Source organism: Portunus trituberculatus, chromosome 34 (genome assembly GCF_017591435.1).
Source record: "Portunus trituberculatus isolate SZX2019 chromosome 34, ASM1759143v1, whole genome shotgun sequence".
NCBI lineage: Eukaryota > Metazoa > Arthropoda > Malacostraca > Decapoda > Portunidae > Portunus > Portunus trituberculatus.
This window is the reverse complement of record NC_059288.1, coordinates 7,639,454-7,654,316: the sequence shown is the minus strand read 5'-3', so window position 1 is coordinate 7,654,316 and position 14,863 is coordinate 7,639,454. Positions and strand designations below refer to the sequence as shown.

General features: G+C 41.6%; 2 protein-coding genes across 4 annotated transcripts in view; both read right to left on the bottom strand.

The window, feature by feature from the left end:
• Nucleotides 1-5,376, bottom strand: part of LOC123512594 (popeye domain-containing protein 3-like) — a 12,912-nt gene extending 7,536 nt beyond the window's left edge. The window contains 2 exon segments of the mRNA XM_045269021.1: nt 2,489-2,668; nt 5,195-5,376. Of these exon segments, the coding sequence (XP_045124956.1) occupies nt 2,489-2,606 (118 nt within the window). The 5' untranslated portion in view covers nt 2,607-2,668; nt 5,195-5,376.
• A 908-nt stretch (nt 5,377-6,284) lies between these two features.
• LOC123512593 lies at nt 6,285-14,545 on the bottom strand. Of its 3 annotated transcripts, XM_045269020.1 has the most exons (7): nt 14,313-14,545; nt 12,187-12,334; nt 11,714-12,084; nt 11,518-11,594; nt 11,124-11,300; nt 9,777-10,117; nt 6,285-9,707 (listed from the first exon to the last, which is right to left on the bottom strand). In XM_045269020.1, the coding sequence occupies exons 3-7, from the start codon at nt 12,035-12,037 to the stop codon at nt 7,657-7,659; spliced, it is 2,970 nt and encodes a 989-aa protein (XP_045124955.1). In that variant the 5' UTR covers nt 12,038-12,084; nt 12,187-12,334; nt 14,313-14,545; the 3' UTR covers nt 6,285-7,656. The 3 variants fall into 3 exon arrangements, with proteins under 3 accessions (XP_045124955.1, XP_045124953.1, XP_045124954.1); XM_045269018.1 differs by having other exon boundaries at nt 6,285-10,117; nt 14,313-14,543; XM_045269019.1 differs by having other exon boundaries at nt 6,285-10,117; nt 11,518-11,591; nt 14,313-14,543.
• Between the last annotated feature and the right edge of the window lie 318 nt (nt 14,546-14,863).

The following is a 14,863-nucleotide window of genomic DNA, read 5'->3' as shown; positions in this document are numbered from 1 at the left end:
TGTAGTTCTAGTGACATGTTAAGTTTTCTGTATTATCAAAGGGTTTCTAGTTGAAGTGACGCGGGTTTTAAGGGTGTTTCTGTAGTTCTAGTGACATGTTAAGTTTTCTGTATTATCAAAGGGTTTCTAGTTGAAGTGACGCGGGTTTTAAGGGTGTTTCTGTAGTTCTAGTGACATGTTAAGTTTTCTGTATTATCAAAGGGTTTCTAGTTGAAGTGACGCGGGTTTTAAGGGTGTTTCTGTAGTTCTAGTGACATGTTAAGTTTTCTGTATTATCAAAGGGTTTCTAGTTGAAGTGACGCGGGTTTTAAGGGTGTTTCTGTAGTTCTAGTGACATGTTAAGTTTTCTGTATTATCAAAGGGTTTCTAGTTGAAGTGACGCGGGTTTTAAGGGTGTTTCTGTAGTTCTAGTGACATGTTAAGTTTTCTGTATTATCAAAGGGTTTCTAGTTGAAGTGACGCGGGTTTTAAGGGTGTTTCTGTGGTTCTAGTGACATGTTAAGTTTTCTGTATTATCAAAGGGTTTCTAGTTGAAGTGACGCGGGTTTTAAGGGTGTTTCTGTAGTTCTAGTGACATGTTAAGTTTTCTGTATTATCAAAGGGTTTCTAGTTGAAGTGACGCGGGTTTTAAGGGTGTTTCTGTAGTTCTAGTGACATGTTAAGTTTTCTGTATTATCAAAGGGTTTCTAGTTGAAGTGACGCGGGTTTTAAGGGTGTTTCTGTGGTTCTAGTGACATGTTAAGTTTTCTGTATTATCAAAGGGTTTCTAGTTGAAGTGACGCGGGTTTTAAGGGTGTTTCTGTAGTTCTAGTGACAGATTAAGTTTTCTGTATTATCAAAGGGTTTCTAGTTGAAGTGACGCGGGTTTTAAGGGTGTTTCTGTAGTTCTAGTGACATGTTAAGTTTTCTGTATTATCAAAGGGTTTCTAGTTGAAGTGACGCGGGTTTTAAGGGTGTTTCTGTAGTTCTAGTGACATGTTAAGTTTTCTGTATTATCAAAGGGTTTCTAGTTGAAGTGACGCGGGTTTTAAGGGTGTTTCTGTGGTTCTAGTGACATGTTAAGTTTTCTGTATTATCAAAGGGTTTCTAGTTGAAGTGACGCGGGTTTTAAGGGTGTTTCTGTAGTTCTAGTGACATGTTAAGTTTTCTGTATTATCAAAGGGTTTCTAGTTGAAGTGACGCGGGTTTTTAAGGGTGTTTTGTAGTTCTAGTGACATGTTAAGTTTTCTGTATTATCAAAGGGTTTCTAGTTGAAGTGACGCGGGTTTTTAAGGGTGTTTCTGTAGTTCTAGTGACATGTTAAGTTTTCTGTATTATCAAAGGGTTTCTAGTTGAAGTGACGCGGGTTTTAAGGGTGTTTCTGTAGTTCTAGTGACATGTTAAGTTTTCTGTATTATCAAAGGGTTTCTAGTTGAAGTGACGCGGGTTTTTAAGGGTGTTTCTGTAGTTCTAGTGACATGTTAAGTTTTCTGTATTATCAAAGGGTTTCTAGTTGAAGTGACGCGGGTTTTTAAGGGTGTTTCTGTAGTTCTAGTGACATGTTAAGTTTTCTGTATTATCAAAGGGTTTCTAGTTGAAGTGACGCGGGTTTTAAGGGTGTTTCTGTAGTTCTAGTGACATGTTAAGTTTTCTGTATTATCAAAGGGTTTCTAGTTGAAGTGACGCGGGTTTTAAGGGTGTTTCTGTAGTTCTAGTGACATGTTAAGTTTTCTGCATTATCAAAGGGTTTCTAGTTGAAGTGACGCGGGTTTTAAGGGTGTTTCTGTAGTTCTAGTGACATGTTAAGTTTTCTGTATTATCAAAGGGTTTCTAGTTGAAGTGACGCGGGTTTTAAGGGTGTTTCTGTAGTTCTAGTGACATGTTAAGTTTTCTGTATTATCAAAGGGTTTCTAGTTGAAGTGACGCGGGTTTTAAGGGTGTTTCTGTAGTTCTAGTGACATGTTAAGTTTTCTGTATTATCAAAGGGTTTCTAGTTGAAGTGACGCGGGTTTTAAGGGTGTTTCTGTAGTTCTAGTGACATGTTAAGTTTTCTGTATTATCAAAGGGTTTCTAGTTGAAGTGACGCGGGTTTTTAAGGGTGTTTCTGTAGTTCTAGTGACATGTTAAGTTTTCTGTATTATCAAAGGGTTTCTAGTTGAAGTGACGCGGGTTTTTAAGGGTGTTTCTGTAGTTCTAGTGACATGTTAAGTTTTCTGCATTATCAAAGGGTTTCTAGTTGAAGTGACGCGGGTTTTTAAGGATGCTTTTGTCTATAAGTTCGTTTTTCTGTCTTTATCTATGTCATTCTGTCCTTCTATTTGCAGTTTTGTCTATATATGTCTATCTTTCTGTCTATAAGTCTCTCTCTCTCTCTCTCTCTCTCTCTCTCTCTCTGCAACTCTATCTAACAACTTATCTCCTCCTCTCTCTCTTTCTTTTTCTCTTATCTAACTTTAGCAAGCTTTTTTTTCCCTTGTTCTATTCAAAAGAAACGTAAAAAAATACTCACTCCAAAATGTTGAGTTCGCAGGATCCGCCCAGTCGTCTAAAGTGGAGTTGAATGCTTCCTCAACCTCCCCCGCCAGCGCCTCCGTCAGGGTGAGGTTAAAGTCGCTCTCCTCCGCCATCCTGTCCAGTTACTGCGTCTGTTTCCTCTCCCCCTCTCTCTCTTAACTCCCGCAGCGGCGATCTAGCACGGAAGATTAAGCGACTTACTCTTGTTTTTCGTTCATTCTCTTTCGTTTTTGTTGTTTATTTTGCTATTCATTCATAAAAGAAATAAATAACACAGATTATGATATTTATTCAGTTTGCTACTCTTGTTACTTAAAATATATGGAGATTAAGCGATTTATTCTTGTTTTTCGTTCATTCCCTTTCGTTTTGTTGTTTCTTCTGCTAGTCACCATTCGTAAAGGAAATAATAACTCTTAGTACGATCATTTTTCACAGTGGTACGTTAGCTATTCTCCTATCACGAAAAAATATAGAAATTAAACGATTATTTTCACTTTTCGTTTTCTTTTACGTTATTTTTCCTCCATTTACTAAATAAAAAAAACTCAAAGTACGATAGTTTTTTTCAGTTTGTTGCTCTTGTTACACGAAAAAAAAAATATTTATATAGAAATTAAGTGATTATCCTCATTTTTTCGTTCATTCCCTTTTCGTTTTTTTTTTTTTTTTTGTTATTTCTCCTCCAATCGCAAAATAAAAATAAAAAAAACTCAAAGTACGATAATTTTTTCACAGTGGTACGTTTGTTGCTCTTGTTACTCAAAAAAAAAAAAAAAAAAGATATAGAACTTAAGCGATTATTCTCATTTTTCGTTCATTTCCTTTTCGTTTTTGTTATTTCCCCTCTATTCACAAAATAAAATTTAAGAAAAATCAAAGTACGATAATTTTTTTCAGTTTGTTGCTCTTGTTACTCAAAAAAAAAAAAATATTATGAAAAGATACGATAATGTCTCTTTTTTTCACTGTGTGGGACATGTTTGGCTTTTATCTCGCTTCATAATCAGCTTTACGAGGTCACAGAGAACGCTTAATTCGTGGAAATAATTCAGGTTATAATGCACTGAGGGAGGGAAGGAGGGACGGAGGGAGGCAGGGAGGCAGTGAGGGAAGGGAGGAAGGGGAGAGGGGAGGAAGGGGAGAGAGGAGGGAGGGAAAGATGAAAGGCCGGAGTGAGTTAGTCAGGGAGGGAAGGACGAGGGGGAGGTAAGAGAGAGAGAGAGAGAGAGAGAGAGAGAGAGAGAGAGAGAGAGAGAGAGAGAGAGAGAGAGAGAGAGAGATGTGACACTCGAGGTGATGGTCCTTCAGAATGTGCATCTTTCTCCTCCTCCTCCTCCTCCTCCTCCTCCTCCTCTTATGCGTCATCTTCAGTCGACACGTTTCTTGGTAATAACAAAAACAAAAAAATAATAAAACAAAATAAAATAAATTGTTCTAAAATAAAAATAAAACAAATCTTCCACGTGACATAATTCCCAAAGGCGACATTTTGAAACCATCGTACCAATATGCAAACTGTCGTACACCTCATAGTCATCTCAAACAATATCAATTTTTTCTCCTCGTCATTCCTATAACACAAAGATTACACCACCAATACACACTAAATAAATCAGGAATGTCATGTAAAAAGGTTAATGCAAATATCTACTGCATCATTTAAATAGAAAGAACATTATTCTTATTTTTTTTCTTCCTTCCCCTTTGAAGCAGACGAGGGAAACTGTCAATACATTAAACCTTTTCAGTAATGGGACTCTTTTTTTACCTTGAGATTTGTGTACGATTAGACCATTTTAATGACATTAGGAAGGATATATGGAGGGCAGAAGATTAATGGCCATATTCTTCACTATTTTAACTCCTTCAGTACTGGGGCGCATTTTTACCTTGAGATTTGCGTACGATTAGATCATTTTATTGACATATGGAAGGTTCTATGGAGGGCAGAAAATTAATGGCCAGAGTCTTCACTATTTCAATCCCCCACATGAGTTTCTAAAGATGTATACAATCACCAAATAGTAAGTAAAATGAATATGGAAAGACGTCATGCTACTTAAGGGATTTAATCAAAAGAAACTCTGTTAATAATGATGAAGGTGACGCGAGTAAAAGCATGTCTAACAGAAATCGAGTTACTAAGAGAAGGAGTTTGACAGTCTGTGTGTATAGCTGAGTGAAATATTGTGAAACGTGACACATCTTAATGGAAGAGAACAAAAAAACAGGTGCACAATAATTAATAACGAGAGAGAGAGAGAGAGAGAGAGAGAGAGAGAGAAACATCATAACACCTTTCTTTCCTGTCAACCGTGAATCGCAGGCAAAAAAAAGAAAAAAAAGATACGCAATAATTAATGACGAGAGAGAGAGAGAGAGAGAGAGAGAGAGAGAGAGAGAGAGAGAGAAACAGCGCAACACCTTTCTTTCATCACTCAAACGTGAATCGCTGGCAAAAAAAAAAATCATTACCAGCAAAACTCGCAAAAATTGGTGAAATTCGCACCTGCCTCACCTTCCTTTGATGAGACACCGCTGTCACTAAGGTACATCAGCTGTGAGCGGCGGCGGCAGCGGCGGTGGCGGTGATGGTGGTGGTGCAGAGGTGTAATGTACGGACGAAAATCCTATATCCACTGAGGGTAAAACTGATCCTTGTGGCAGATGTGGCATTGGTGCATTGATTAAGACTTACCACGAGCAGGGAGGTGGTGTGTTCAGTGGTATAAGTGTCCTGTGGCGCTGTGGTGGCCCTCGGTGGCACTGCTCGAGGTGGCACTGTTCATTGAGACGGAGACTGAGCGCACACTCCCTCCCCTTGCCACGCCGTCAGCACACTGAAGATATATATTTGGCCTGGCTCTCTTTGGTCGATGTCTGACGCCCTCCCTCCTCCCCTATGGCGCCCCTCCACCTCCGTTTTCTTTCCCCTGCAATGCCATGAGTGTGATGGACGGATAGGGCTTGAAAGTGTGTGTGTGTGTGTGTGTGTGTGTGTGTGCACGCTATATCTGGCCCTTCACATTATCAACTTTTTAATGAAACTTAATTACAACTATTGCCATTTTAACCTCATAACTTTTTGGCGCATGATTCCATTCGGCGCAAGTGTTCCTCGCACTCTTACTGATCACTCTGTTCATCTCAGTAAAGGTAGCAACAGCGGCAGCAGCAGCAATAAAGAATGCACGCCACAGGAAGCGGTGTGTGGCTGTGCACTGTAAACACTTAACGTACAAACAAATCGCATTGCAAGTTTGACTTATCGCCTAAGAGAAAATATATAAGTAAATAAATAAACAAATAGTTAAAAAATTTAAGTAAATAAACAAAAGATAAAAAATACAGATAAAGAATACAAAAATGACACGCCAACTTCCACGCCAGCAATGCCCGGCAGTGATCCGAGGTTCACGTGTCAAGGATGTACAGGAGGAAGAGCCTGCTGGAGCGCTGCGAGTGTCTGACTGTTGGTGGTCGGCCCCTGCAGCGCAGCGGGGAGGGGGAAGCTGCCCAGTGCACACCTGTCCCGGGGGAGTCACTCTGCCTGGGGAAACTGCACTGGCAAGGATTGAAATGTACCTCGCCCTTGATCGTACGAGAGAGAGAGAGAGAGAGAGAGAGAGAGAGAGAGCATGCAAAGATGTTTCGTTCGTAATTACATCACTGAAAGGCATCATATGATGGCGCTTAAATAAATAAATGTGTGTGTGTGTGTGTGTGTGTGTGTGTGTGTGTGTGTGTGGAATAAATGTTAGGAAATAGGTCAAATAAAACCAAACCAGTGAAAGTTACTGAATACTTAATTAGATCATTGTACAATTGGATGAGGCACTTTTAGGTATGGCAGTGACAATGGAATGACACAATAAACGACACAAAACAAAAAACAAAACACAACATACTCTTTGAACAAAAGTGTTCTGAACAATGTTAATGACACACACACACACACACACACACACAAACAGAGCCCACTGATAAAGTAACAAAGAAAAATACAAATAAACTCTGGTAGGTGAGGCGAAGCAGGCACAAGAACACACTCCATGGAAAGATAGCGGTGTGATTTTATAGCCAATACCCCCCATCATCCCCTCATCCCCCAAGACCCTCATCCCATGACTCCTTGACCACTCACCCCTGACCCCCTCACAGCCACCAGCCACCAGCCTCCACTGCCTCTCACATCACTGGCTGCCTTTGATTTACTTTTATTCACTAGAGCCACATGACAACTGGCTCGGAGTAACAGTGTGACAAAAGGTCCACTGACAGTGCCGTGCCTGAAGGGACAAAAAGGTTCATTCAGGATTAGTGGACTGTCACCTTCATGAAGCACAGTCCTCATTTATCACTGGAAACATCAACAAAAGACATCCCTGAGAACTCCACTAACTCCCACTACAACTTCTTCACTCCTTCAATACCATGACCCATTTCCATCGTCATTCTGATTACTATTTGGTGATTTCACAGCTTCAGAAACTCATGTGGGGATTAGAATAGCAAAGACTGTGGCCATTAATCTTCTGACCTCCAAAGAGCCTTACTAATTGTACACAAATCTCAATGTAAAAATATGTCCCAGTACTGAAGGAGGTTGAAAGGGGAACACCTAACAATACTTTAGCTACCATTGAAAAATCCCTGTTTTCTCTCATTCTCTCATGTTGCTTCATTATTGCAGGAGGAAGCTGAGGAGATTGTGGCACTGGTGGTGGGTCAAGGCGTGTGTGTATGTGTGTGTCTGAGTGTTAGGTTAATAACTGTCTGCCTAAGATGCCAATATGAGAAATGGTTCACAGCCAAACAGCACACGTCTGCGTAACTCTTTCATGGACTCTGCTGGTGAAACAGTCGCAAATCAAAAGTATATAAAATTAATCTTTACTTTTTGGTGAAGGAACAATCTCTGCCAGACCTTCCCTTCAATGGCAACAAAAAAATGAATTATAAAGGGATTTCATGATTCTTACTCCTATAAATACAAAAATATGGCCAATCTGTCTATACTTAATACACCTGACTCAGTCCTCCTCGCTGGTCACTGGTATCATCACACTCCAATATTCCACACCTCACCCTTCACTGACACACACACACACACACACACACACACACACACACACACACACACACACACACACACAGCTCTCAGAAGTCTTTGACAGTGTGGTATCTCTCAAAGCAAGGTACGACACACAGAGGAACATTACACACAGAGCAGTAATACCTGGTTTGTACCTCTTGTGGTTTGTGGGATCTGCTTTTGAGACAGACAACGCAGCACTGTGACCTCTCCACCACCTTGCTGCCTCCATCGCCATGTTTTCGAGGGAAGTGTCCCATGGAGAGTTTGAATCGCAGGGGATTGTTCGCCTCCTCTGCCTTGCGTTTAGTACGGCACTCTTCAGTTCCCTTGGTCTTAAGCATGAACGCCATGAGTATCTGATCAGTCAGCTGCCGGTGGAATGCTCGGTACTTTGGCTTCATTCCGGACTTGGGGTCAAACAGGGCATGGGTGTTGAGCACAGCCAAATCCAGCAGGTGGAAGAACAGCTTTTTGTACCACTTGGACACCCCAATCTCATCAGTGTCTGTCTGTACGTCTGCTACTCCAAATCTCCTGGTGGCGTTTCTGTGGTTCACTACTGCCAGGGGCTTACTCTTGCTTGCCGCCTCCCAGCCATGGACGGTGCTCAGTACATGCAAAGGCTCCTCCTCCTGCCACTTCAGGGCCAAGACATTATTGGCGTGGTAAGCAACACTCTCTCTCTTTGGTATATTGTCAAACTTTGGACAACTCTTCAGGCCAGGCTTCACAGTCCCACAGGCACCAACCTTCTTGGTGTGGAGGAAGTGAAACAGCTTGGGGTTTGAGCACCAGTCACTCACAAAGAGTGTGTGTCCTCTGCCGTACAGCGGTGCCACCAGGGTCTTCACTATGGACCCCACAGTGCCATGGCAGTCCCTGCTGAATCCTGATATCATGCTGGAGTAGAAGAGGAGGTCAGTGACAAAGCCAGTGTTGCAGTCACAAAGCACGTATGTCTTCACTTCATAGTCGTGTTTCTTGCTTGGGATAGAAAGGCTGTTGTTGAGGCAGCTGGTGAACAGTGCCTGGCTCTCATCAATCATCAGGTTCCTAGAAGGAGTGATGCCGTCCCTGAACTTCTTCTGCAGCCTGGAGAACACTGGCCTTATTTTGTCGAGGGGGTCCTTGGTGTGACTGTGGTGCGTGTGACTGCTTGAGAAGTGAAGCATCTTGGCAATCATGTTGTAGCGCTCCTCGGTCATCACGTTGAAGCGGCTGGAAGAATAAATGTCTTGCACTGCTTTCCAGAAGTTCCTGCTGCTGCCGTTGCTGAGGTGTGACCGCAGCATGCACAGGCCCAAGAACACATATAGTTCATCCCTCGTCACATCTGAAAACTGCAGGGTGGACCAAGTGACATATTTGTACTGCTTGTTTGTTTCCTGAGCAATGAAATCCACCAAAGCTGCATCAAAGAAGTAGAGGAAGATGTGAAGCGCTGTATTGCTCTTTGCTATGTGCCTGGTGGTTGCAGCTTCCCTCCTGAAGACTTTAAAGAGGAATAAGTTTGGCAGAAAGTCACCTGATTTCCAATTCCACGGCACTTCCTTAATCACATTCGTTTTGGACACGTGGAGCAGTACTTCATCATCCTCTGAGTCAATACACGAGGAGTCACTGTCAAGGAAAGCAGCATCCCTGACACCCCTCCTACCCTCCTCCCCATCCACCGCCTCGCACTCCTTAGCCTCATCGGAGTCAGAGAGAGACACTACATCCTCATCAGAATCAAGGACCACAATGGAGGTACTCATGTCATCTGTGTCCAACATGACTGGTACAGAAGTGGATCCCGTCTCTAACTGCTCACTCCCTTCCTCACTCTCTCTTTGGTGTGACCTTTCTAACCTTTCCTGCACCAGTGGCTCACCTTCAAAGGCTCCAGACACCAGTGCAGGTTTCAAGGCATTGACAGTCACATTTTTTGGTGCCAAAGGATCTTCAGGAGGCAAGATTTCAGCCTCATCTTCACTAGTACTCACCCATTCCCCTGCCAAAGGATCTGCAGGGGCTAACACTACAATTTCAGGCTCTGTGTCACCAGGATTCACCCTCTTCTGTGCTGGTGAGTCATGAGGAACCAGGGATAACATTGCAGGGTCTGAGTCACCAGGATTCACCCTCTTCTGTGCTGGTGAGTCATGAGGAACCAGGGATAACATTCCAGGGTCTGAGTCACCAGGATTCACCCTCTTCTGTGCTGGTGAATCTTGAGAAGCAAATGGTAAGGTTCTGAGTTTTGCATTACTTCCATCACCAAGACTCATTGTGTGCATGACTGGATGGTGCTTGGGAGGGGCGACAGGTAAGACAGATCCTACCTCAGTAAGCACCAGTCCTTCCTTCACCAGTGTGTCAACTCCAGGAGGCAGCAAAGGGACATGTGGAGGTCCTGTGTCACTATAATCATCTCTGTGTCCTTCAGGAGATGGCAGAGGCAGGATGGCTGATTCTGTGCCACTACTGTGGTCCGAGTCATCTTCTGTGCTGCCTTGTGCCCAGGAATTTGCCATAACACACCTGAGGATGGCAGGGGGTTACAGGGAATGACAGGGGGTTACAGGAGGTTACAAGGGATTGCAGGAGGTTTACAGGGGGATGGCAGGGAGTTCAAATAGCAAAGCAAGTCCTAAGTCTGTATTCTCAAACATTTCAGCTCCCTATCTTGACAATATGAACAGGTTTTGATGAAGTTATTAGTGTTGTCATGACTCTAGTGATAGTTTAACCCCTTCAGTACCATGACACATTTCCATATTCATTCTGCTTACTGTTTGGTGATTTTATACAAGTTCAGAAACTCAAGATGGAGATTAAAATAGTGAAGACTGAGGCCATTAATCTTTTGACCTCCATAGACCCTTCCTAATGTCAATAAAATTATCTAATCACACAAATCTCTGGGTAAAATGTGTCCCAGTACTGAAGGGATTAATAACATTTTAATATTTCTTTTTTTTACTCACATATGTTTCAATTTGCTCATGTCTTTCTGTAAACTTCATATCCTGTGCCTGTGTTAGTCTGAGTTAGTTTGCAAAAGACTCAATACTTAAACAGGTGTGGATATTCCCTTTTCCTAATCTTTTTACTTTTTTTTTAAGAGAGAGGGACAGCCAAGGGCAACAATATATATATATATATATATATATATATATATATATATATATATATATATATATATATATATATATATATATATATATATATATATATATATATATATATATATATATATATATATATATATATATATATATATATATAAAAGGCCCACTTGAGTGTTGGTTCAAGGTTCAGCCAAAATTAGGGAGCAAATGTCTTGACACCTCCCTCTTAAAAGAAGTCAAGTCATAGGAAGATGGAAATATAGAAGCAGGTAGAGAGTTCCAGAGTTTACACTACATCACTATCAAATATTTTCATGGTGCTTTAAACTGATTCCTATACATTCTCTTTACTTTTGTTCCTGTACTAATGTGTGTGGCTGACAACACAAAAGTCACTAACCACTAGGCTTGCTTACCTATCAATTACTTGTACTCTGGTGGTCATATCAAATGTATCTCTCTCCTCTTCCAGTGCTTCTTCTACCACTTCCATCTTCACTTCCTCCCTTTCCTCCTGCTTCATATCCACAGCCATCTCATCTCTCCTCTCCAGTGTACATTTCTTCTTCAGGCAAGAGTTGTCACTGCCTTCACTGCAATAAAGACAAGATACACTGAGCAAACTGCCATCTCATTATTCCTCATGTATTAGTTTTCAGTGTCCTGGTCTGCCACAGGTGGTAAAGTAAGCCAATGGTCAGTTCTTGCCTGGTGATCAGAGAGGTGTGGATTGGTGGCATGTGCTGGTTCTGCTCTGCTTCCTCCACACCACACATGGAAAAAAAAGAGACTGAGGATCTTGCCACTCACCTGTCTTTCCTAATCTTCCTCTTGACAGAAGCTCCAGTCAGTGATGCCTTAAGTATTTGTCCTGGACTGCCGTCCTGCTGGGAGAGAATTGAATACTGAGTCATCACTATCAGTTTACCTGTGCAGCTGATGTGTGTATAGGACTGTAGGATAGCAGTCACAGCATCAGTGTCTTTGTTAAGAGATCAGTAATTACCACAGGAGGTGTGTCAAAGCCAAGGTGTTTGAGAAGTTTGCGCTTCCTCCTCGTGACAGTGCTAAGGGAAAAGGGAAGATTGCACTGCTTCTTGAGTTGTGCAGCGCTGATTTTGGGGTTGGCCCTGATGGCCTCTATAATGGCCCTGTACTGCAGAGAGATGGGGTCTTTGTGCTGTGACCTGTTGACGATGGACTGGTGGTAATTCCCCATGGTCTGTACACTGGTGGCAGGTAACCCCAGCTTCCTTGCCACCTCAGGGACACTCAGGCTGATGATGGTCTTGCGGGTCTCCACAGAGGACTGGTTAGCCATGGTGTTCATCCTCAACCTCAAGTTTGTTTTCCAAGGACTGATAATAGCTACCACCTCTGAAAGACTTTGCAAATTAGAACTCTATTCTTTAACTGGCTGTACTTGCTGTACATCTGGCAGGATGACAGGAGTGATGGTGGACAACTCTGAGCACTGACCTGCCTGCCACAGTCACAAACATCACCGCCCTCCTCCACAGGTCAGCAGTCTTGAATCTGTCCACACTGAGGCGGCACACACGCTGGCGCTGCCACATCACCACCGAGTGACCTGCACCACCACACCACAGCTCATGCCAAGCCTCGCCTGTAATGACACCACCGTCACACTCCCAACACCTCACTGCATTACTTGGTGCACTAAAGGGTTCATGTTCACCACTACTACAGTCCTCGTCAGTGACTCATGACACGGCTGCATGCTGCACTAGTTAGGCTACTCACTGTGCTTCATGTTTACCAAGTCTTTTTCATCCAGCTGGCCATTATTGACTATGTTGAAACTTTAGAAAATCAACACATTGTGCCAGAACCAGAAGCAGAGCTAGATTAGGTTAGATTAAGTTAGGTTTGATTAGATGTAGGGTTAGATTAGGTTAGGTTAGGTTAGATGTAGGGTAAGGTTTGGTTAGATTAAGTATGTTTTGGCTTAGTTGATGGCAGAAACCGAACTAGACCAATATTGTACTTCCTAAAAAAATCTAAGAAAACAGGCGGCCATATTTAGCAAACAAAGGACCTGTTCTAAATTTTAAGCCTTTGATTGCCATTCTTCCTACTCTATTTGTCAATTTTATATTCTTACAGCAGCAGCAACATGGGTCTTGTTACCTTCTCATCTTATTATTCTGAGTGATTTGAACCCATACACACCCATCACAAACTGTTTATAACATCAATAAAATCATTTCTTAATTTACCATTTTTTGAGGAGAGCAAGTGACACCCCACCCATGAGTATGTGCGAACTGTCAGATTATTTCCACACGTGAAATGAACGACAGTGATTGGTTGTTTTGTTTGAGCATGCAGCCACTGACCAATAAAAATAATACAAAATAAATTTAGCCAATCAGAGAAATTTGTGGAGAGAAGCAACTCTATTTGAATCAGTCTATGGAAGGCGTCTGAACTGTGGATGGGCTGGGTGTTGCCACAGTCATATCCATTGCATCACGAGAAATACGGTAACAACTTCATATTAATTTTTCAGCGTTGGCAGTCAGGTTAGGCTGGTTTGCTTGGGTTAGATCAGTTTAGTTAGGTTAGATAAAGTTAATTTGTTCTGCAGAGGATGTGTTAGCAGTACATGTCGCCTCAAGTTTTTTTTTACAGTGGTGGCAGTAAACAGTGCAATTATGTGATGTCAAATCAGCTGAGTCAAAAAACTGCAAAGGGCAAGCCGAGAATTGAGGATCATGGGCGGGACATGTATATCAAGAGACTGCCATATATTTCTACTGTTCTAGTGAGAGATCAACACAATCTGTATATTTCTGATTGGTGAAACGCTCTTGAGAACCCAGTTTATTAATTCTATGGACTTCTGGTGAGAGATTAATATTATTTCTGCATTACTTGTAGCTGAAATACTCTTGATAACCCCGCTGATTAATTATATGGCCTTTTAGTGAGAGATTAATACTATTTCTGCATTACTGATAGGAGAAACATTCTTGACAACCCTGCTGATAAATTTCATGGCCTTCAATGAGAGATTGACACTATTTCTGCATAATTGGTAGCTGAAATACTCTTGAGATCCCCGCTGATAAATTTCATGGCCTTTTAGTGAGAGATTAATACTATTTCTGCATTACTGATAGGCGAAACATTCTTGAGAACCCCGCTGATAAATTTCATGGCCTCCTGATGAGAGATTAACACTATTTCTACATTACTGGTAGCTGAGGTACTCTTGAGAGCCCCGCTGATTAATTCTATGGCCTTTCAGTGAGAGATTAATACTATTTCTGCATTACTGATAGGCGAAACATTCTTGACAATCCCACTAATAAATTTTATGGCCTTCAATGAGAGATTAACACTATTTCTGCATTACTGGTAGCTGAAGTACTCTTGAGAACCCAGATTAATTCATTATATGGCTTTTAGTGAGAGATTAATACTATTTCTCCATTATTGATAGGTGAAACGCTCTTGAGAACCCAGGTTGATTAATTCTATGGCCTTTAAAATAGTCATAGTGAGAAAGCTGGAGTTTCTGAATAAAGCTATTATTTCAGTGAATTTCTCTCATCATCTACTCTGTTCACTATCATTACCTTGCTTTTCTCACTTCTTCATCGCTATATTCACTCAGGACCTCTACATAATTTCGCATGAGAAAGTACACTCCTTATTAATGTTGTTGTTGTTGTTGTTGTTGTTATTCCTTATCGCGTCACACACACACACACGCACGCACACACTTCGCTGTTATTGTTTGGGTTGGTGACTGTTGTGTTGTGTTGGTGCTCCACTCCTATCTATCTCTTGCTTTATAACGGCATTTCATTTATCTTTATTTTCTTTTATTTATCTTTTCTCTTGTCAGCCTATGTCTCTCTCTCTCTCTCTCTCTCTCTAGTTGTCATTTTACGTCTTGTCTAAACTTGCTGCCCGAGGCGCTGGGACGAAAATGCCTGTTGTCATATTAAGATTAGAATAATCAAACCTTAAAATTGTCTTGATCACCAGAAATCAAGTATCATACACATAAAATAAATTATATCATCAACAAGCTACAATATATTTTGAACAGTAACTCAAATGTCCATATCCTTAGACCGAGATCCAGCGGCCAGTTTAGAAAAGATAATCAGTGACCTCTACG

Excerpts from the sequence above, each read along its gene's own strand:
- LOC123512593 (XM_045269018.1), bottom strand. The coding sequence starts at position 12,037 with ATGAACACCATGGCTAACCAGTCCTCTGTGGAGACCCGCAAGACCATC. Across the intron at positions 11,595-11,713 it reads GCTTTGACACACCTCCTGTG|CAGGACGGCAGTCCAGGACA; the intron begins GTAATTACTGAT and ends ATTCTCTCCCAG. Across the intron at positions 10,118-11,123 it reads AGAGTACAAGTAATTGATAG|GTGTGTTATGGCAAATTCCT; the intron begins GTAAGCAAGCCT and ends TGCCATCCTCAG.